Source organism: Salvelinus alpinus, chromosome 25 (genome assembly GCF_045679555.1).
Source record: "Salvelinus alpinus chromosome 25, SLU_Salpinus.1, whole genome shotgun sequence".
NCBI classification, from domain to species: Eukaryota; Metazoa; Chordata; class Actinopteri; order Salmoniformes; family Salmonidae; genus Salvelinus; species Salvelinus alpinus.
Window position 1 is genome coordinate 14756797 of NC_092110.1, and position 22067 is coordinate 14778863.

General features: G+C 42.6%; 1 protein-coding gene and 1 long non-coding RNA gene across 4 annotated transcripts in view; both read right to left on the reverse strand.

Moving 5' to 3' along the window:
* Positions 1–14183, reverse strand: part of LOC139553414 (phospholipase DDHD1-like) — a 48100-nt gene extending 33917 nt beyond the window's left edge. The window contains exons 1-3 of one of the 2 annotated variants that reach the window (XM_071365712.1): positions 12892–14183; positions 10410–10589; positions 3772–3873 (exon numbers count right to left, since the gene is read on the reverse strand). In XM_071365712.1, the coding sequence (XP_071221813.1) occupies positions 3772–3873; positions 10410–10589; positions 12892–13726 (1117 nt within the window). In that variant the 5' untranslated portion in view covers positions 13727–14183. The remainder of the gene's footprint in view (positions 1–3771; positions 3874–10409; positions 10590–12891) is intronic. The other variant, XM_071365714.1, reaches the window with a different exon arrangement.
* A 3453-nt stretch (positions 14184–17636) lies between these two features.
* Positions 17637–22067, reverse strand: part of LOC139553415 (uncharacterized) — a 55199-nt gene continuing 50768 nt past the window's right edge. Inside the window, exons 2-4 of one of the 2 annotated variants that reach the window (XR_011670648.1) lie at positions 18716–18872; positions 18255–18437; positions 17637–17899 (exon numbers count right to left, since the gene is read on the reverse strand). This is a non-coding gene — a long non-coding RNA (uncharacterized lncRNA). The remainder of the gene's footprint in view (positions 17900–18254; positions 18438–18715; positions 18873–22067) is intronic. The other variant, XR_011670649.1, reaches the window with a different exon arrangement.

A 22067-nucleotide genomic window follows, 5' to 3' on the forward strand; every position in this document is an offset into this window, starting at 1 on the left:
TCTTTGTGAGACGCGGAGCAGGTGAACAGATGATCTCCACATGTGTGGTTCCCACCGTGAAGCAAGGAGGTGGTGTGATGATGCGATGCTGGTGACACTGTCAGTGATTTATTTAGAGTTTAAAAGCACACTTAACCAGCATGGCTACCACAGCATTCTGCAGCAATACACCATCCCATCTGGTTTGTGCTTAGTGGGACTATCATTTGTTTTTCAACAGGACAGTGACCCAACACACCTCCAGGCTGTGTAAGGGCTATTTGGCCAAGAAGGAGAGTGAAGGAGTGTTGCATCAGATGACCTGGCCTCCACAATCACCCGACCTCAACCCAACTGAGATGGTTTGGGATGAGTTGGACCGCAGAGAGAAGGAAAAGCAACCAACAAGTGCTCAGCATGTGCGGGAACTCCTTCAAGACTGTTGGTGGAGCTGGTGGAGAGAATGCCAAGAGTGGAGCTGGTGGAGAGAATGCCAAGAGTTTGCAAAGCTGTCATCAAGGCAAAGGGTGGCTACTTTGAAGAATCTCAAATATAAAATATTTTTTGATTTGTTTAACACTTCTTTGGCTACTACATGATTCCGTATGTGTTATTTCATAGTTTGATGTCTTCACTATTATTCTACAATGTAGAACATAGTAAAAATAAAGAAAAACCCTTGAATGAGTAGGTGTGTCCAAACTTTTGACTGGAACTGTATGTTTTGGGCAAAATAGTATTTGTATTTTTTATGCAAGTCTGGAGTGCTTTGTACTTGCGCAGGACTAATCGTGTGTGAGTGAGTGAGTGAGTGAGTGAGTGAGTGAGTGAGTGAGTGAGAGAGAGAGAGAGAGAGACTTAGCATGGGGGGGGGGGGGCACTTAGCATGAATATCACAACGGTATCAAACTCTGTCCAGAGTGCTCGCTTCCTCAGATCGTGTCCAGATTACTGCTGGTGCATTAGCTTGTTAATGCTCTGAAAACACTCAGCAGGTGTTCAGAAAACTCTTAACTAATGCAGTACAATCTACAGAGTAGGGGACATTAAAGCCTTAAATCACCTTCTTCCCTTCCTTTCCCCTCTTTCTCTCCTTCTTTCCACCTCCTAATTGGAGGCATCTGAGAAGTGTTGTAGAACCACCAGCGGGGAATAGAACAGTGTCTTTGTGAGAGTCACGTGGAGGGGTAAAGCAGGACGTCCCTGTTCTAATCTCATCAGCGCGGTGAGGATTGAGGAGCAGTCATGGATGCTCCAGTTGATCAGTCTCCATTCAGGGCCCCTCAGAAGCCTGATGATCCAAAATGGCTTAATGGAATGACAAGCAGGAGCTCAGGACTTAACCCATGAAGAAGAAGCTGTGTAAGATGGCAGACAGTGTGGAATTGGACTTAACCCATGAAGAAGAAGCTGTGTAAGATGGCAGACAGTGTGGAATTGGACTTAACCCATGAAGAAGAAGCTGTGTAAGATGGCAGACAGCTCTTCCATTTAGGAGAGGTAACACATTGGGGCTTAAGAGAGGGATGTGTAGAAGGGATGGGACTGAATCCCAACCAAGCAGCTTTTGCCAAAGTAAAAAGAGAACTCAACCCAGTCGATGGTCATAAGAATCTATTGCATTGGAAGACCTGAGGGTAAAGATTTGTCAGTATTGCAGAACTTTTCACCGGGTTAGAGTAGCATGTTTTCATTTATCATTGGAAATCATTGGAAATCACACAAGCATGCTTCACAACAAGTATCACACCAAGGTTGGGATCAATTCCACTTCAATTCAGCCAAATCAGGAGGTGAATTTATATGGAATTGACAACCAGCACTATACCACACTACTGTACATCATCTTACTACAGTACTCTACAGAGGCGGCGGCGGGCAGCAGGGATAGAATGATCTGTTCTAATGACCGGAGAAGTACAGTAGGGAAAGACAACCTCACCACTTAGCTTACACCTACTCTGAGTCCACTGTAAAACGGGATGTCTTGAGGAGGCAGCAGGTACTCAGTCTTACCCATTAGCCAGCCATAGGAATAAATAAATCATGGCTGACTGGGTGGGGAATGGGGAACATGCTCATGTTGCCAAATGAGATGGACAAGCTTCTCAGAGACAGCATCCTGTTTTACAGGGGAGCCCAGGGCAGAGCAGACAAGCCAGCGAGGGGAAGAGGGGGAGGCCTGGATCAAAGCACACCAAAGGATCTAACATTCAGCCACAGAGAGGTTAAGAGGTTTACATGGGAGGCTTTCCAACTATGCCCCGGAGAGCAAGAGAGGACGAGGGAAGAGGGAGAAAAAGTTGTAGATAGATTTAGAGACCGTGTGAGAGACCAAGAGCTAGAACTAGAGTGAAAGAGGTAAGAAAGACAGAGAGAGAGAGAAACAGAGCGAGAGAGCGCCTCTTGTAGCTTTGTCCCTGAGATAGGTAATTATGCCACTAAACCAAGGCAAAGCTCCTTTCCTCAAATGAATTACTGTTATGTTTAAACAGTGTTATTGTTAGGATGCTAGCTCAGAGCAGTATTGTCTATTAATTGGCATGGGAGAATTAGTGTGACAATTACAGGCAACGCCTAACTAGGGTCTGCCAAACATCTTGGATATGTTCCTAGCCTCTGAAGGGTTCCACATTATGTAGAGAGCCACAGAGGGAGTACTACTCTCAATGCTAGGACATTAGGGTCACATTCATGAACCACAAAATGGTAGAGAACGTTTTGTGCCTGCTGAATGCAACCCAGTACTGAATTAGATTGGCCCTAGGGCAGGGGTCAGCAACAGTCGGCCAAAACTGGCCCGCGAGTGATCTTTTTTTGGCCCCCCAAAGCTCTTTATAAAAAAGGGGGATTTTAGTTTTTGGTCAAAAGACAAATCGCCATAAATTCAGCTAAAAATGTGTTTAATTTGGAAATCTGTTCCCAAGTACTCCTACAAATAAAAAGAGAAATGATCATGTCTCAATGTAATCAAGGTATGAAATTGTTATTTTTTGGACTTTGTTGTGGTGTGCAGTGTACAAAATTATTATAATTATTTTGTGGCCTCCCGACCACCCCACCCACGACAAAAATTGTCACTGAATCTAGTTGCTAACCCCTGCCCTACAGTGCTGCAGATAGTGCAGACTCCTATTGCCAGCAATAAAGGAGCAGTTATTCCATCCATTGAGGCAATGCTGGAGCTTATAGTGCAGCCTGCAGAGCACAGTGTGCTATGTGGGCCTGAATGGTGCTTCTGTTGCCTCTAAACGAGAGCTTTGTTCATTCTCTTCAGCGCTGTGGTGGTGATATGGGAGGTTCATTAAGATGTGATCAAGCCACTAGATGGAAGGGGAGGTGGAGAAGGGGAGGCTTTTTGGAGAACCAGCTTATTGAGCTCAGATCCTTCGTTTTCCTATTTGGATTTAGAGAGCCTGGAAAGATGTTACTAGCTAACTGACTCTCCACTTACTTAGCTCTACCACCACTAACAGACAGACCGGAGCAAGACTTGCAGGTATCATCCAAAAGTCCAGAAAGCAGCAGCAGTAATAGTGACATACTCTGGGACACAGGAAGAGGGGAATTCTAATGACTAGGCCCAGTTTAAACTAAAGGAGTGAGGAGCCATCTAATCTAGATCCAGTTCTACTAGAGCAGGTTGGGTTGTCTAACTGGACTTAGTTCTAGGGAGAGCTCAAAGGGGTGAGCGAAGATCTAGTTCAATCAAGACCTAAGATCTAGAGGAGAGAGTGAGGGAGTATAGCAGATATAATGTAGGAGATAAAAAAAAGGCTGGCGTTACAGTACCTGAGCAGCGCTTGCGCTTGAGACATTTAGTTGTAGCACTCGGTTGATATCCACTCCATTTGAAAAGAAAGGGGAGGTAGAAAGGGGGCAGGTGGGAGAGAACTAACAACCAAGAGAGAGTGAGTGAAGGACATGACTTGTGTTTTGTCACAAAGGGCTACCCACTGCCATCACTGTTAGACTGGAGGGCGTTTGTCAAGCAGCGCTGGTATCAGGTAGCCACCCTGAGTCTTGTGTGGGTGTATAGTACAGCTGTTGGTTAGAAGCTGTTGACTAGTATTCACATCAGAAAATGTCACAGAAATGTGCATTAGTAAAAGTTCAAAAGTGATTAAAAAAATAATTAGGAAAAGTTTGAAGAGTATAGCCTAACCATTAATACATTTAGTTAAATTTCATTAGCTTCATTCAACTGACAAGCAAAGTTCTTCATTCGAATAAAACCTGTCCCTATGTCTATATGAACATGGCTCTTCATTGTGGTGGCTTAATTAACATGTCAATATTTGCTGTTGCACACAATCTTGAGCTGAGAGGGAACATTGAAACCCATTTGCAGCGCTGTTTGACATATGCCCAAGATGACTGAGGTAGCACCTGAACATTATTCTTGTTTTACTGCCTTTAGGGCACTCAGTGTGGACTATATCATGTGCTGGTAATGAACAGATAGTTTTGTATAAAATCATTTTAAAACATGACAATTATGACTGTTTGCCTCGGACAAAATGGTTGGTCAATGGAGGCTACATGACAATGATATACGACATAACATATTCAGAGTGGTAAGAGGGATACATGGTTGTATAGTACTTTCAGCCAGATAGCTGTCATTCATCTTGTCAAACAGGTTGAGTACAAATTGCAAAACAACATTCTAACATCAAATTTAAAAGTATGTTCCTGAAAAAATGTTGGAGGGCTATCAAAGTAAAAGCCAGACTTAACAGCGTAATATTTTAAGAGGATTTCACAACGATCCAAAAGTGAGTGGGCCGCCGACAGAGAAGTTTCTTAGAAGTAGCCCGCCTTACAGCTTTTTCCCCCCTTGCTCATGTTTAGTCTAAAAAAACAAAGAGCTACATTATTTTAGTGGGTCAGAAAAACTTCAGGGGAAGGATATCCATTCCTGAGAACAGAGGCGAGAACCATTTCTGAGAACAGAGAGGAGGAAATTGCCCTCTAAGATATTTCCTAAAGTCCAAGCAACTGCTCACTCCTTCCCACACACTGGCCATACAGTGAGACTCGCTCTCTCTCACAGCTATCAAGCAACCATTTAGAGAAATGTCCTTCCATTAGACCATTGTGTCAGACTTGATATCATCACATAGCCTATGGCTGCTGTCAGACTGTGCAGTGACACTTAGCCCTGACCTAAAAGGACCAGTCACCATTTTCACACTGACTCAGATAACATGACCTAGGCCTTGCCCTGTGGCAGAGCTCTGTTTGTGGACCTTACTGTTGGAGGGAAGTAATGGCCTTAGCTGATTGAACTGAGTTTATGTTTAATGAGTGTTAGTCAACATGAGGGTGCTCCTATTAAACCAGAAGAACCATGAGCTGGGAGCTCAGCTGGCCATAAAGGTATTATGCTGTGCTGTGACTGTTTTCATATTTCACATTTACTCACAGCTATAAATAGGCTGTGATCGGTCCATCAAGAATAGCCAGGCGCAAGCAAGTTGTCAAGGGGGAGTTGTATTTGGATAATAATAAGACTTTAGGATAACGTTGGTGTATTGGAATGTAAATAGTATCATAATCAGTCAAGCAGAATAACTATGGGTGTGGATATGGTATTGAGATGTCTCCTATCCTTTCAGGCATTTGATTACCAAATGAATGTGGATCTCCATTCCGGATAGGGCTATAATTGTACCATTTGAGCGGAGGTTAGGACCAAGAGATCAGACTTGCAAATGACAGCAGTGCTTTCCTCAGCTGGGCTGGGATTGGGTGAAACCTGCTGAATGTACAAGTGTTGTCAGGACAGGCTGGGAGAGGGGACGAGATAGATAGATAGAGGGAGACCAAGAGGGACAGGGGGGAGAGAGAACGACAAATAAAGAGAGAGACAGAGGGAGAAAGACAGAAACGCCACCCTCTGAGGATCTGGAGACAGACATGAATCAGCTGATCCATCTGGGACCACATCACAACAACAGTGGCTGGAAACAAATAGGCTTTATCCTGCTTAACAACTTACTGTCTGGGGCTGTCCTGCTTTATGAAGTATATTACTGTATCATTAAAATTACTACTAATGCAGCATTAATATATCTGACTTGTTTTCTGAACTGAAGTTGGCTTGTGTGGCCATGATTAAAGGCTAATCTTGGATTTAGGGTTTCAATGTGGTACATTTCTGGATGTTGACAATTGGAGACAAAATGGTAGTGTTATGGAGTATAGATTACATTTTGACATGGCCTGCACTGAGCATGTTTTGACCTACATCTTGAATCAAAAGGTCCATTGGTGTGGATTTCACTGTTTGAGAGAGAGCACCATAAACCTCTCAAATGGAATGACATTCCAAATGTCATATTGGTTAAGAGCTCGTCTACTCCACTGGGAGCTTTGGATTTAATTGGCCAGGGAAAAGACCAGCACAACAGAATGCTACAGTTACAGTATCTAGTCAAACACATCACATCCATGCTATTCTCCATCAAGTGTATCCAGCCACCCACCCACATAGTGACATACAGCCCGAGGTATTCAGCCTTCAAATAAACATACAAATGCATTACACTACTAAACTGTGTGTCTAAAACTCTTATGATTCAAAAAAAAATGTATTTTGAATGATAGGCCTTCTAGCTATTGAAAGCTTAGCGAATAGTATGCTAACTGTAAAATGTCAGTGTGCCATGACGATTGTCCTGGGTTGTAGACTAGAGCTGTGACTAGTGATGGAGGGGAAAAATCTATAGTTACATATGGATATTACTTTTGACAATATATCGTATCGCTTTGACAATATCGCAATATAATTTATTTTGCTAGTTGGCTGTACCTGAAGCCTATTCACTAACTGCAGTATTTTTCTTTCATAGCTTGTTGTCCATATTTTTAAATAGGGTGACAATTTGTTTTCAGCACTTTTATTTCAATGACGGATCAAACCTCGTTTTCTCATGGCTCTCTCTTGTCCCTCTGCAGCAGACATATGGTGAGCGATATGTTTGGAACACTGAATCACAGTATCGAATCGCAATACATATAGAACTGTGAGAATCACAATACATATAGTATCGGCACCAAAGTTTCCTAATAATATCGTATTGAGGTCCCTGGCAGGTCCCAGCCCTAGCTGTGACATGACATTATGTGATGTTCTGGCCTGTGTGTGTTGTTGACATATGACCGTGTGCCTGTGGGGCTTTGCGTGCCGTAACGCTCCAGGAGCCTGACGGACTGAAGTACACCCCACCGTCATGAGCCCTGGCCCGGCCTCTAGTCAGCCCACATGCAAATCTCTCTGATTCAAACGCCTTCAAAACACATCCGTATGATAGATTCTCACATCAGTACACAGTCCCTTCACATACCTGCATCTCTCTGTTGCCATCACCCACCACTCCAACACAGACACACACAGGCATATATACACACAGTACACACATATCCACCAGGGATTCTTCCATAAACAGCCTCCCTAAGTGATACACAGCCAGTGCATGTTTAAACAGGTCTGACAAACAAAAGGTGTAATGTGTCCACAGTCAAAAAGACGTCACATAAAGCTTACTCGGGTCTCCTAAAACCTGAGAGGGGAGCCATCAGGGGGCCTCTTGCTATTAACACCCTGCTCCTTAGATGATGTAATCACAGTGAGAGGGTCATGGAGCCCCAATGGGACTTTTCAGTCACACTGCATGGAGCAACTCTGTGCATGTGTGTGCGAGCGACCTACAGTATCAAAAATGTTTTTGCCAAATGACGGGTTCTGTACAACAAAGACTATCATAGTGATACTTTGTACTTTCTTCCTCTGAGAGGAACTTCCAAGCCAGACTGGCAAGTAAGACAGACTCTCTGTTTTCTGTGAACCAGCATATTGCCAGCTTCAGTAGCTGCTGAAATCAGTAAACCCGTCACAGTATAGCTGCCATGTGGGCCATTATCTGTGGCAATTGTCAATTTCCATCCTCAAATTAGACAACAGTGGCAGCCATCAACTACAAATGAAGTGGCAAACTGTCACTGTCACCCTTTCCCATAGACGCCTGAGGAATGAGGAACCCTTTTTGACTGACACAGCAGCAATAACCAAGGGCAGGAGAGAACAGAGCCCTCATCCTGTCTGCATTATGATGATCTCATGCCTACATAACAGGCCTGCGAGCTGCAACACTTGCTTTCAGCTCCATTAGTCTTGGAGCTGGCTGCTGGGTTTCAGGGTGAGAAAGAGGGAGAGAGGAAGGGCAAGAGAAAGAAGGAGAAGTGGAGGAAGGGTGAGAGGGTGAAAGAAAGACAGAGAGAGTTGAGGGAGAACAATGGGTGGAGGAGAGGAAAGGAGACAGAAAGAGGGGGAGAGAAGGAGAGAGGGTAATGCAGTATTGTGAAGTGGGTAACAGGTACACTCTCTCGCTTTATTAGCTGGGTGCTCTGCCATATATGACAAAGACTTCAAATATAATACCAAGCTCAAAAACATTGGGAAATGGCATAACTCCAAAATGTTGGGGGGGTTTTTATACAAAAACGAAATCACCTTATCACACCTTTTAATTTTCGTCCAGGCAGGCTAACATGTTTCGGAAGTTATGCCTTGATCAGAGCATCCGTTTCGGTAAGCTACTGTATATGGTACAATAGACTCACTGTCATTTTCAAGACTTCATTGACTTTTGCAGAATATGTTAACAAATAACTTTGAAGTGAATCCTTGAATGAATTCATAAAAAAATGTGGTGAAGCGTTAGAACAGAACAGTTTTGTATTCTATCAAAGAGGTGACTCAAAATGGAAATTATGGGATGTGTCAGTGCTTTCAAAGGGGGATTTGGAAAGGGCTGGGTTGTGGGTGCCTACGTGAAAGTGACACAACCGCTGCCGTAATCCTAATCCCATTTCAAACACACTGATTATGACTTGTGTCCTCGGTGTGTGTTTATATTTGTGTATGTGTGAGAAAGAGAGGGATAGATAGAGAGTGAGAGAAAGAGGGAGGAGGAGGGGTAGTAAAACAAGGGAAATTCGGACAAGTGGCGACATTTGGCTTTAGGTTTACAAGTCGGGTTAGAATTACAGTTAGTGTTAGGTTTAAGGGAAAATAGGATTTTAAATGGGAATCAATTGTTTGGTCCCCACATGGATTAGTAGAGAGCGAGTGGCCTCTCTTTCCACCAGCTCATGTCTGTGATTCAATTTGAGTGGTGTAGCTAGTACCGTGCAGGCGCTTGAGAGAACATTGCATTGGCAATAAGGCAACCTCCAGTAGCCAGCCAGTCTACTCATGACTATATATACAGTCCCCTATTGCTCCTGAAGGGCGAGACTGTCCTTGTATGAATGAACAGACTGTACTATTGGACGCATTCAGAACAGGTCTGAAATAGAGGCTAGATCAGGGACCCATTCAAGGACTAAACTTATGTTGATTAACCCTGAGTCAGAGCAAGTCATGATCATTTACAAATGGGAGGTTAATCACTGTGTTATGGTCCAATTCAGAGTGCCACACACTGAGGAGATGGCGCTGGCCTTGGTTGGTAGGAAAGCAGCACTTGTTCTCAGTTTGAGATAGAAGTTGTCTTCAAGCTTAGCATTGATACGTCAGATTATTTCTCACACAGATACAGCACACACACCAACACTGGTGGCATTTGCCCTTACACACACACAAACATAAAGGTGACATTTTCCTTCTCCTTCACTTTCCCTCTCTCACACACATACACACAATCTCTCCTGGTGACTCAGAAAACAAATGACAAAAGATTCCATTTGTCATTTGTTTTCTGAGTGCTCCAACAAGCTATTCCTGAAACAAACTGCTGTCTGAGCCTTGCATGAGAAATACACTTTTACCTATAATACACTCTGGGCTAACACAATACAATCAACATCCTCATAAAGACAATCTGGTATGTTTCCCCTTTCTGGTCTACAGGGAGATCCTGATAGCTAAAATGTTATGGTTTATGAGTCCCAACAACACTTTTCAGTTCTGATAAGCTGGGCAAAGGTGGGTGTTATTTTCAATGGAGTCCATAACTAACCCAGACACCATCTACAGAGAACCCCATTTGACAGCTGCTACCACACTGCATTATCTATAAATTCTCTATAGATAAGTACCTTTCTGGAATTATAGTCAGGTTAGTAGTGATTGCCCTGGCAGAACTTTGCAGATGAAGATTGTGAGAGAGCATGGCTACAGCACTGGTATCCAACCCTGGTCCTGGAGAACAAGCCGATTCAGCTAATCAACAAATCATCAAGACGTGGTTAGTGAAATCAAGCGTTTCAGTTCTGCTCTGGACCAAAAGCTAGCCCAGACTGTAGCTCTCCAGGACCAGGGTTGGAGACAACCAGTATTCAGTCTTTAGAATAAGCCTACACTTGATAAATATTTATTTAGGCCTAAACCATATCTCCCACAAGCCCTGGTGTTGTCTCACCATCTTTGCTGTCGACTGTTTTGGCCACCACAGAGTCAGAGTCGAAGCTGTCCTGCATTTGCTGCCCAAGGAAACGGGTCAAGTGCTCCACCTCGATGAGGTCACTCTCATCCTCCTCCAATGGGAGCCAGGTGCCGTCGATGAACCACTGGCCCCTCATGACAGGAATGCTCTCCTGCTCTGAGGGTGGGAGAGAGAATGGAGCAGGGGGAAGTTAGAGAGATTTACAAAGCATTACATTTTTTCCCCCTTTTCTTTTCAATGTTCCCCTTGATTGTTTGCTAGAAGGGGAACAAAATGCTAGACAATAGACAAAAATTGGTAACGTAGAATGAGCCAGCAGGTAACAACTGTGTGTGTGTGTGTGTGTGGTGCTGACACCAAATGCAAATACATCTAGGTAGTTGCTTTGTGAAGGCTGCAATGACAGGTAGGCCTAATAAGGCACCCCATAAAGCTAGGCATTGGCAATCTCAGTGGAGTGTGGAGGGAGGCGAAGTTGATTACAGAACTGATTAGTTTAGAATTAATAGCCGTTGGTGAGAGCATGACCACAACACTTCATTCTGTAATGTGTGTTTTTCTATCTAATGGCACAGAGCTTGGGTGTGTATGTTCCTACAAACAGGTAGTAACCAACACACACCATCTATAGTATAGAGCCGCAAAGACAGAAAAAAGCTCTTACGGAAATCACTTTCACAGTAGCCTACATTTGTATTCGGCTTTAATTTATCATTGGATGTAGTACAGAGTACAGATGTAGGATAATGAAAATACCAATGGACCCTTAGAAATGTCTTACTCAACAAAACAGACTCTAGTGAGAAGATACAGGCCTAAGCTAGCTCATGCATGTCAAACAGTGATATTACAGGCCCAAACATAGTCAGAGCCTCAAACTGACTACAACATCTAGCTGGAAAATCCTAGTAAACAACTGTCACTTAGTGTTGCCTCAGGCGAACTCAGCGAGATATTTCATTTTCCCTAAAGGGATGCATGGCTATCTCGCTGGCTTGCTCAAGTAATCCAGGGCTCTATAGCAACCAGCTATACCACCATGGCTGACTTTTTTGTAAATCTCCATGAATTAGTTGGCACAGTCCAGATACATTCATTGGAGGCAGTGCCCGGGACGGTGACTAGACTAATAATAGGCCACTTTTGTGGGTTTGTGATAGGTAGCACAAATAAACTTTGGGTTCATTAGGTTGCTTAAAGGCAATGTTTCTGACCCTATTCCAGATTGTGACTATACAGTACTTGTCAAAAGTTGACACACCTATTCAATTCAAGGGTTTTTCTTTATTTTTACTATTTTCTACATTGTAGAATAATAGTGAAGACATCATCACTTTGAAATAACACATATGGAATCATGTAGTTACCAAAAAAGTGTTAAACAAATCCAAATATATTTGTTATTTTAGATTCTTCAAAGTAGTTACCCTTTGCCTTGATGACAATGCATTTCATTTAACAGGTGTGCCTTGTTTAAAGTTAATTTGTGGAATTTCTTTCCTTCTTAATGCGTTGGAGCCAAATCGGTTGTGTAGTGACATGGTAGGGGTGGTCCAAATTTGCGATAATCCGTTCACCTACTTTGCATCTCACAAAGACACAGCAGTTGGAACCAAAAATATCAAATTTGGACCACCCCTACCATGTCACAACACAACCGATTGGCTCAAACGCATTAAGGAGGAAAGAAATTCCACAAATTAACTTTTAACATGGCACGCCTGTTAATTGAAATGCATTCCTGGTGACTACCTCATGAAGCTGGCTGAGAGAATGCCAAGTGTGCAAAGCTGTTAAGGCAAAGGGTGGATACTTTGAATAATCTCAAATATAAATATATTTTGATTTGTTTAACACTTTTTGTTGGTTACTTTGTGATTCCATGTATTATTGCATAGTTTATGTCTTCACTTTTATTCTACAATGTAGAAAATAGTAAATATAAAGAAAAACCCTGGAATGAGGAGGTGTCAAACTTTTAACTGGTACTGTATATATATTTTAACTTTAGTGTGCTTACTGTATTTGTACTTGGGATATCACTTTTGACAGGTACTGTTTGTGGCCTATATTTGTACATTAAAGCATATTGTAGACAGATTGCATAGTAGGCATGAATGAGAGATGGTGACACCATGCCATCTCTGATCTCGTGAGTGTATACAAGGTAATCTCTGTAGTGACCTGGTAGTGATGTGTCCATGCAGTCTGCAGCCTCTCATTGGAGAGATACGCAGCAGGAATTAAGACCAGAGATTATGGGCACCACTCAACATCTGGCACTGATGCGTTTGCTTGCCAGTGGCAGATGAATAGCACTTTGCAACATGGGTTGACGTCAACTAAAATACTTTAAAGTGTAACCCTCTTGCACACATGGGTTTGCAAGCAAAAAAATACATATACAGGAATGCTGGGTATATAAGGAGGAAAGAGAATGCTTCCTATTGATACTTACGATTCCAATACACAGGATAGCATTCTCTGTCTTTGACATCCACCTCATACAGCCCACCCCTGACACATACAGCCTCTACGTTGATGTTTATTGAATCAAGGTCTCTTTCGTCTGAGGAGTCAGTTCTCTCCATCGAACCCCTGTCCCTATTCACCCTAGTTCTTGGCTCCGGCACTGGTCCAGCTTGCTCGACTCCGTTCGACCCCCCAGTTGCCGCTTCCACCCCGCTTGCATTATCTTCCTCATACGCTTCATCCATTCCCAAAGAACCCTGGCGCTTGGTCGTTCCAGGGTTCAGTTCGCAGAATTTACGGAACATGACCTCAACTTTCAAAGAGTCGTGTCCAATGAAAGGCTTCCACGTTTTTTTGTCCTCTTTGTAAAACCAACGCACTTCTTCGGGTCCCAATTCTGTGACAACCTCGTTATACCGGTTCCTTGAACTACTGCTCCGAGTCCTCTTTCTGCTTTCCAACACCGGGGTGGCGTTCCGGTCATTTTCACTGAAGTCGAGAGGACCGGTGTCTATGTAGGCTGCGGGAGGACTCCGGTTGTTGTGACAGCCGGGGTAAGGTTTCTCTAGGCCCAGTATCATACAGTCCGGAGGAACCCGGTGGCGGCCTCGCAGCAGCGGCATGTGCCTGTCCAGACCTGGCTGAACCGAGTGCATCCCCGCCAGCATTGTTTCGCCAATAGGCTCTTCATAGCAGCATACAAATACATCTTTTTCCAAGTCCCAGTCTCTGTTGTTGTTGCCGACAGATGAGAACCTATTCTCAGGGCTCTGTGGAGAGCTGCTTAGCAAAGACGTTTTATTTGTAAAACTGCTCGACATAACTATTGAGCAAGCTATCTTGTCATTAGCTCGGTAGCTAACCAGCTAACCGGCCGACCCGGCCTAGCTATGTTTTGCTATGCAGCAACTACTGACAATCTGTCATGTGTTTGACGAGGTAAAACTAGCTAGTTTACTAATTGACAAGAAATAAACTAGCCCTAGCCAGCTTCCATCCGAGAAACCTGCTATTCTCTCTTCGGCACAACCACCTGACCTACAACAAATACGTTATAACTAAACCCTACACCTTCTGCAGCGGTACACAGCCCCTTTCCTGCTGGAACCGGTCACAGAATCCGCTTGGTCCAGTTTGATATTTACACTGTTTTGTAACAAGTCGATACCTCTTTCTTTCCTGCGAGTAGAATTGCAGATTATTTCGTGTCTAAACAACTCGCCGGCTTGCATGGAGACACAAGCGCGTGCGTCAACTAGCTCTCTCCCCGTGACAGCTGACGCACGTATCACAAGATTCCTACGCCCAAATGTGAACGCGCACGTAGAATGTACGCGAACCTTCTTCTTCTTCTTCTTCTTCGATATCATGGCGGTCCGCAAACAAACGTTTAAAGTGCATGCAGGAACCTACTGTGCTGGAATGTACGATCACTCATGATCTGCCCAAAACTGTACTGCCATTGAAATAGAATTCCAAACCAAATAAATTCCCAACTTCTACTACACCCTCCCCAACCCCATTAAACGTTATATAATCCACCCTTAGGATGGTTCAGCATGTCAACAACCATTTCAACAGTATTTGGGTTTATTATGGATCCCCATTAGCCACTGTCAAGGCAGCAGCTACTCTTCCTGGGTCCAGCAAAAATTAAGGCAGTAATATACACTACCGTTCAAAAGTTTGGGGTCACTTAGAAATGTCCTTAGAAAAGCAATTTTTTTGTCCATTAAAATCACATCAAATTGATCAGAAATACAGTGTAGACATTGTTAATGTTGTAAATGACTATTTTAGCTGGAAACGGCAGATTTTTTATGAAATATCTACATAGGCGTACAGAGGCCCATTATCAGCAACCATCACTCCTGTGTTCCAATGGCACGCTGTGTTAGCTAATCCAAGTTTATCATTTTAAAAGGCAAATTGATTATTAAAAACCCCTTTTGCAATTATGTTAGCACAGCTGAAAACTGTTGTCCTGATTAAAGAAGCAATAAAACTGGCCTTCTTTAGACTAGTTGAGTATCTGGAGCATCAGCATTTGTGGGTTCGATTACAGGCTCAAAATGGCCAGAAACAAATAATTTTCTTCTGAAACTCGTCAGTCTATTATTGTTCTGAGAAATGAAAACTATTCCATGTGAGAAATTGCCAAGAAACGGAAGATCTCGTACAACGCTGTGTACTACTCCCTTCACAGAACAGCGCAAACGGTCTCTAACCAGAATAGAAAGAGGAGTGGGAGGCCCCGGTGCACAACTGAGGAAGAGGACAAGTACATTAGAGTGTCTAGTTTGAGAAACAGACGCCTCACAAGTCCTCAACTGGCAGCTTCATTAAATAGTACCCGCAAAACACCAGTCTTAACGTCAACAGTGAAGAGGCGACTCCGGGATGCTGGCCTTCTAGGCAGAGTTGCAAAGAAAAAGCCATTTCTCAGACTGGTCAATAAAAATAAAAGATTAAGAGGGGCAAAAGAACACAGACACTGGACAGAGGAACTCTGCCCAGTAGGTCAGCATCCCGAAGTTGCCTCTTCGCTGTTGACATTGAGACTGGTGTTTTGCGGGTACTATTTAACGAAGCTGTTGTTCGAATACCCAAGCCGACAAGGCACTTAAACCTAATTTGCTCCGGTGGTGGTGTACTACTATGGCTGACCCTGTAAAACAACACTTTTCACTGCACCTATCCGGTGTATGTGACAATAATAAAATGTTTTTATTTTTATAGCTGACACCCCTTTGTTGCTGCAGACATCTTTGTATCTCAGTACAGAGCAGATATTTAACCGAGTTTTTTGGAAAACGTGGTCACATAAAAAACAGGTACATTTTACTGAAATTCTTTTACCAAACTTTGCATCTGCGCAGTTCTTCCAGTAAATGTGTTTTTGAAAAAGTTTCTGTAAATTGTTAAAGGGCGACTGCAATTCCTCATTTGGCCACGTTTTAGATTTGGTTCAAATGCTAGCGACCATGACTGAATTCAAACATGAGTTAGTTTTGGGGTGTGTTTTGATATGGGTGTCTCTTCTGTGTGTTCGCAGGTGGGAAGAGTTAGCCAAATTATTTCGCCAATTATTTTCAACGGGCTGGTGTGCAACCATGGCAAAGTTGGTTTGACTTTGGATAGCCTATCTCTGGGGATAGTTAGGGACTGTCAATAAATTGCAATGTAAATTCACATCTTTCAGTTGTCTCATTAAATGCTTTCAATATTTGTATATGACTTTCTTGAATTTAAAGTTGGTTTGAGGTTTTTAAGTCATAGAAAGTTGGAGCTGTTACCTTTTAAAATATTGCCCCATCCCACTGGGCACTGACATCAATTCAATGTCAATTCCACATTGGTTCAACGTAATTTAATTGAAATTACATGGAAACAACATTGATTCAACCAGTGTGTGCCCAGTGAGATGTACAAATAACCCCATAGGGATATCGAATGTCAAACCAAATTGACCATGGGCATTACGATCGGGTCCTGTGCAGCTGCGCTCCGAATTGATGATTACTTGCCAGCTGTGGGCATGTGGGTAGGAATAAAATAAACCCAGCCCACAGAAAACTGTTATGTACCCTTCATTCTGTGACATACATTTTCCTATCATCTCCTTTTTGGACGAGACTGACTTTATGACCAAAATTATACTATTTACACTTCACAATTTTGACACTAGAATATTATGGACAGTATATAAATAGAAAAAGTCTGTAGAGCAGTAGTTACAGTATATAGGATTAGCCTTGACAAGAATACAGTATATACACTGAGTATACCAAATATTAGGAACACCTTCCTAATATAGAGTTACACCCCCCTCCTCTTTGCATCCGGTTAATAAGGACCAACATCACATGTGCACTACTGTAGCACTCACTGCGCACAGGGAGCAGCGACGAAGTCGTCATCACATCATCCAAAAACATGGCAGGCATTGAATGAATATAAAATGCTAATGTCTTCGGCTGTGAGTGATTCAGTTTAAATAATTCAATGGATGTTTTAAGTGTCTTATTAGGAATTTTCTAATCTGACTTCTCTATGTGGCCGTGTATGGAAATTGTCTTTCTGGGCCGGGAGTCAGTTAAATTGCAGTACCAAAGCAAAACTGTAGGAGCAGTCAAAATTGTGCTTCAAGACCAGAACCCTGGCCCCTTGGATTGTAGCTAAGCCTAACCCTTTTCCTAACCTCGTTCTCTTAACCTCCTACGCGAATTCACCTATGCTGCTGCATTAGTTCAATCAATCAATCAAATGTATTTATAACGACCTTTTTACATCAGCAGATGTCACAAAGTGCTACACAGAAACCCAGCCTAAAACCCCAAACAGCAAGCAATGCAGATATAGAAGCACGTTAGTTAGTTAGTCCCTGATGTTATGGAAGGGTATGCTGGTTTTCCGTCAATATATTCACTTTAAAAGGCACAGGTTTGGCGGGAAGTTCTTTGTTATATGCGAAGTGAAGGCAGGATTTGTCAAAGACATTATAGTCTACACAGGGTCCACCACTGATATCCAACGTCATGAGGGGCTTATGAGGACCATGCTTGTCCCTCATCTTGGGAAGGGCCACACTTTGTATTATTTCTTAATTTCTTTCTTTACATTTCTTGGGATTTGTGTGTATTGTTAGGTATTACTGCACTATTTCCGCAAGAAACATAAGCATTTAGCTGCACCTGCAATAACATCTGCCAATTATCTGTACGCGACCAATAACATTTGATATTTATTTGAATTGGTACAACAGTCCTACACTCTTCCAGCTTCTGCTCTCCAACAGCACTGGGACCTGTGGCACGGTTCGGTCGAATAAGAAGGGGATGCCGGCATTCGGAAGCAGGAAGATGCAGAGGGGGGAGGTGGAGTTCCAGGAGAACAGGTAACGGTTGGCAGTAAAGTGACATGACAAACGAGACATCCATGTCCTTTCCACTATCCATACAGCAACCATGTCGGCCACAGGGAAGGTGGACCACCTGATGGGAGAGAGAAAAATCAAACCAGACTGTGTGCTTGACTATAACCTCAAAATGGGGGCAGTGGATAAGGCGGACATGATAAACAGCTTTGTGGAATGCGCTCGGAAAACTGGTATAAGTGGTATAAGAAGATATTTTTCAATCTGGTCAACACTGCCGTCCTCAGCGGCCACATAGTTCACCACCAACTAACAGGTGAGAAGATTACTAAACAAGGTTTTATGTAATTGGACATACAGTTCACATACAAATATATTGACAATATCTTACCCACCTACCCACTCCCTCATCATCCTCTCCACTCCCTCATCCTCCCCACTCCCTCTCCCCTATAGGTGAGGTGATTACCTACCAAAAGTACAGAGAGAACCTCATGAGAGAGCTGCTGGAGGAGCACCACACCCCTCGGCACCCATCCACTGGGGGTCGTCCTGCTGCAGACAATCCCCTACACCTCACTGCACGGCATTTTCCCTGCAAAGTCCCTCAAACTGCTGCTCAAGGTAGTCACACACGGAGGCACTGCAAAGTCTGCCTGTCCGGCACAAGGAGAAGGAAGCAGAGGAGTTTGACAATGTACGTGTTTAGTTTGTGACACACCCCTGTGTGTTGTGCCATGCTTTGTGGAGTACCATATGCTTAAGCACTATTGAGCACATCTGCAGCAATTACTGACTGACTGACTGACTTAACAGGTACTAAGCCATTAGGGCTGTGGGGGGGGAAAGCAGTTGTTGTTCAATCACTATATGAATACTGAAATATGAGTTATGCATATTAATAAGTTGTCAGTCTTTTCTTGCTGTTTTTTACCTCTAGAAAAACCTAGTTTTAGTTTTTGTTGTTCAACCACTACCAATACTTAAATTGCTTCAATACTAAAGTTGGCCTCAATCTTCTGCAAGAAAGATGTCCAGTTCTAGTCATGATGTTGTCAAATAAGGTTCAATGCTGTTTGTGTGGTTGGTTTCTGAAAGTACAGAATAAAGAGGAAATATTTGTAATTAGAATACAGTATCAGGATATAGCAATAAAACAATGTTACAATGAAGTAACATAACACTGCTATAAAAACAATAAGTTGCATTGACAAAATCACAATTATGAATGATATAAGAAACAGTAACTGAAGAGCTCCACAGAGGGGCAGGGCAGGGAAAAGCAGAGCTATGCTAAACGGGCCAAACACAGGCCTTTATAAGGCCAGGGCAGCTTCAAAGGATACAGCTTCAAAGATAATACTTCTCTGACACCATTAACATTGTTTTACAGAGATAACAGAAGAATGTAGCTAGCTACATAAGCATAATTGAGTACAACACCATAAAGGTTATGAAATGAGTAGCTTGCGTGTCCGTGGCTATAAAGGAATAAACACAGAATACATTATGCTGCATGCATACATACATACATACAGATGGTGTGCTACAGTAGAAACAACATACCACGATATACAAACTATTATGATAATGTAATAAGGCACTTACTTTGAAAGGAATGCACACATGTCCAAAGTTATTATTAGTAAGGAAAACAACAATGAAGACAATTTGGGCGCCAGCTGGAAAATGCGCTGGGGGGAAGAATTTAGTGCAGGTTCTGTTCTGACTTGAGATGTGCAACTGTTTGCATATTTGATCTGGGGAAACACTGGGGGACTGCTTGGGCTCTCCTCGAAGAGAGAAGTTTGTCCGGCTCAGTAAAGCCTCAAACGTAAATTGTCCACCACAGTGAAATGGGCTACTTCTATGTGAATTAATGAGGAGACGGAACACATCAATATTCAGACTGTTGTTTGAAAATAAAAGTGGTTTGAATACAACTAGAAATTGACAAGTTGAAACATAACCTATAGACAGTGGCGATTTTAGCATAGAAATCTTGGTGGGGCAAACTCCCCCCCAACATTTTTTAGATGCATGCCAGCAAAGCCACTGTACAACATAACACTAAACAATACATGTATTGCACTATAACGGCGGCAAGCGGTGCCCACAAACTGTTAGGGCCTACATAAAGCTGTCCCAACAGCAGAGCTTTCTTTTCAGCACCATGGAGTGAATCCTTACCAGCGCTACACCTGGCTATCAGCGGAGCCTTGTCTGGCAGTGAAACAGTTTATTCAGCCTCATTTACTGCCTTTTAAAAAAACATAGCTGATATGGCTGACCATATCTCCCTGGCATATTACAAAATTTATGCAGCAGCGTATAAGACATATTTGGAGTCACCTAGTTGTGCAAATTTTGTCATCAAAGAAAATAATTACAATTCCGAGTTGGTAGACTGTTCAAAACATATTTTCCCAGTCTGACTTCCCAGTTGCAATGCTTGCGGTTAGCCAATATCACCGATTCCTTCCAAACAACTCATTGTTGAATTAGCGATTTCCAAATTGTTGTGTAATGTTTATGCTCAATGGCCGATGAGCACCGATACGTTTTATCTATATTATTTCTCTTCATAGGACAAGAATTAAAAAAGATTTGCCAGTAGACTTGATTCATGAATCATGATGATGACTGCTAGCTAATATTGTGAAAGTAAGATGTTGACATGATCAGTCCAATCAAAGCTACTGTACATATAACATGATTTGACGTCATTTCTGTGGCCAATGACCTTGAGCCTTCTTGGAAGGGCACTTCTAATCTAAGTCTATGGCAGGACACAGGAGGGCTCACATTCTTGATGTCTCCCCTTACAAAAAGCAGGTGACGTAGTGTCCCATGAGTGACAGAACACTGAGCCAATCACGGTGCAATGCTGAGCCAATCATGGTGCAATGCTTCTACTTTCTGCTGGCCTGCCCCAACACCACATAAAACACTGAGCTAGGCTGAAATACCTGCATTTTGGAGCTGCCTGTTTGTATGCGGCTTTATTAACTCAATGATATTGTGACACGTATTAATTGCAAAATAACATACAGAAGTAAAAAATAATGTAGGGCTCAAAACAGGTGGAAAGCTGCCCCACCTGCTCTGAATGACAGGTCGCCACCACCTATAGATAATTAGCAGGCAGCGCAAGTTAACTGTCCTGTTGCATAACAATGCAATTCTGGAACAGTGAGTGCCTTCTGACATCACGCATAAAACAAACTCACGCTGGGGGGCTGTTACAGATATTTAGAACTTGCATGTGAAAAGGTTAAAAGTCGAAGAAGTACAGGCCATGACTTTTTGTTAATTAAAGGTTTGTTAAATGGTGGTACAGTCTACGCCCATTTAGTAAGATGGCTACCACGACTCACAAGGGTGAAATCTGTGGTGAATCCATATCTAAATATTTTTAAGGTATCTAAATCTACCTCTGAGTCAAATATGATGTGTATGTCTCAAAATAGGCCTTCTGAACTGTACAATTGTTTTACTGTCTGTAGACATTTCATTAGATGACTGCCAAGGCCCCCAGGGGTCAAATCTGTGCTGGCTCCATATCTAAATATTTTCAGGGTACATGAATCTACATCTGTGCCAAATTTGGTGTATTTATCTCAAAAAGTGCCTTCAGAACTTTAACATTGTATTACCGACAGTGGCCATTTTGTAAGATTGTCGCCTCAGCACCCTGCGGCCAAATCTGTAGTGGCTCCATGTGTAAATCTTTTCAGGGTCCATAAATCTAGCTCTGTGACAAATGAGGTGCCTTTACCTCAAAGCAGTCTTTCTGAATTGTAAAAAAGTATTCGTTTTTTCAGGGTACATAAATCTACATCTCTGCCAAACTTGGCACGATTTATCATCTTAACTGCCCCCACCACACCCCAAAGTGTACAAATATGTGAAATTTGGCCTGCTGACCTATGTACAACATAGGCTATTGCCACTAGATGGAGACAAACTCTTTTAATCTGAGTAGGAATTAGGAATGACAGTTTCTTGTACATTTTCAACTCACCACAAGAGTGCAACATTTGTCTGAAGAATTATTCCTTCCCAAATGTTTCTTGCTCTTTCATTTGGAGGTGTTTAGTGAGCTTCATTGTCAGTTGTAATAACAGTCACTACATGTACATACTACCTCAATCAGCCTGATTAACTGGTGTCTGTATGCAGCCTTGCTACTTTTATAGCCTCGCTACTGTTTATAGCCTGTCTTTTTACTGTTATTTTTATTTCTTTACCTACCTATTGTTCACCTAATACCTTTTTTGCACTAT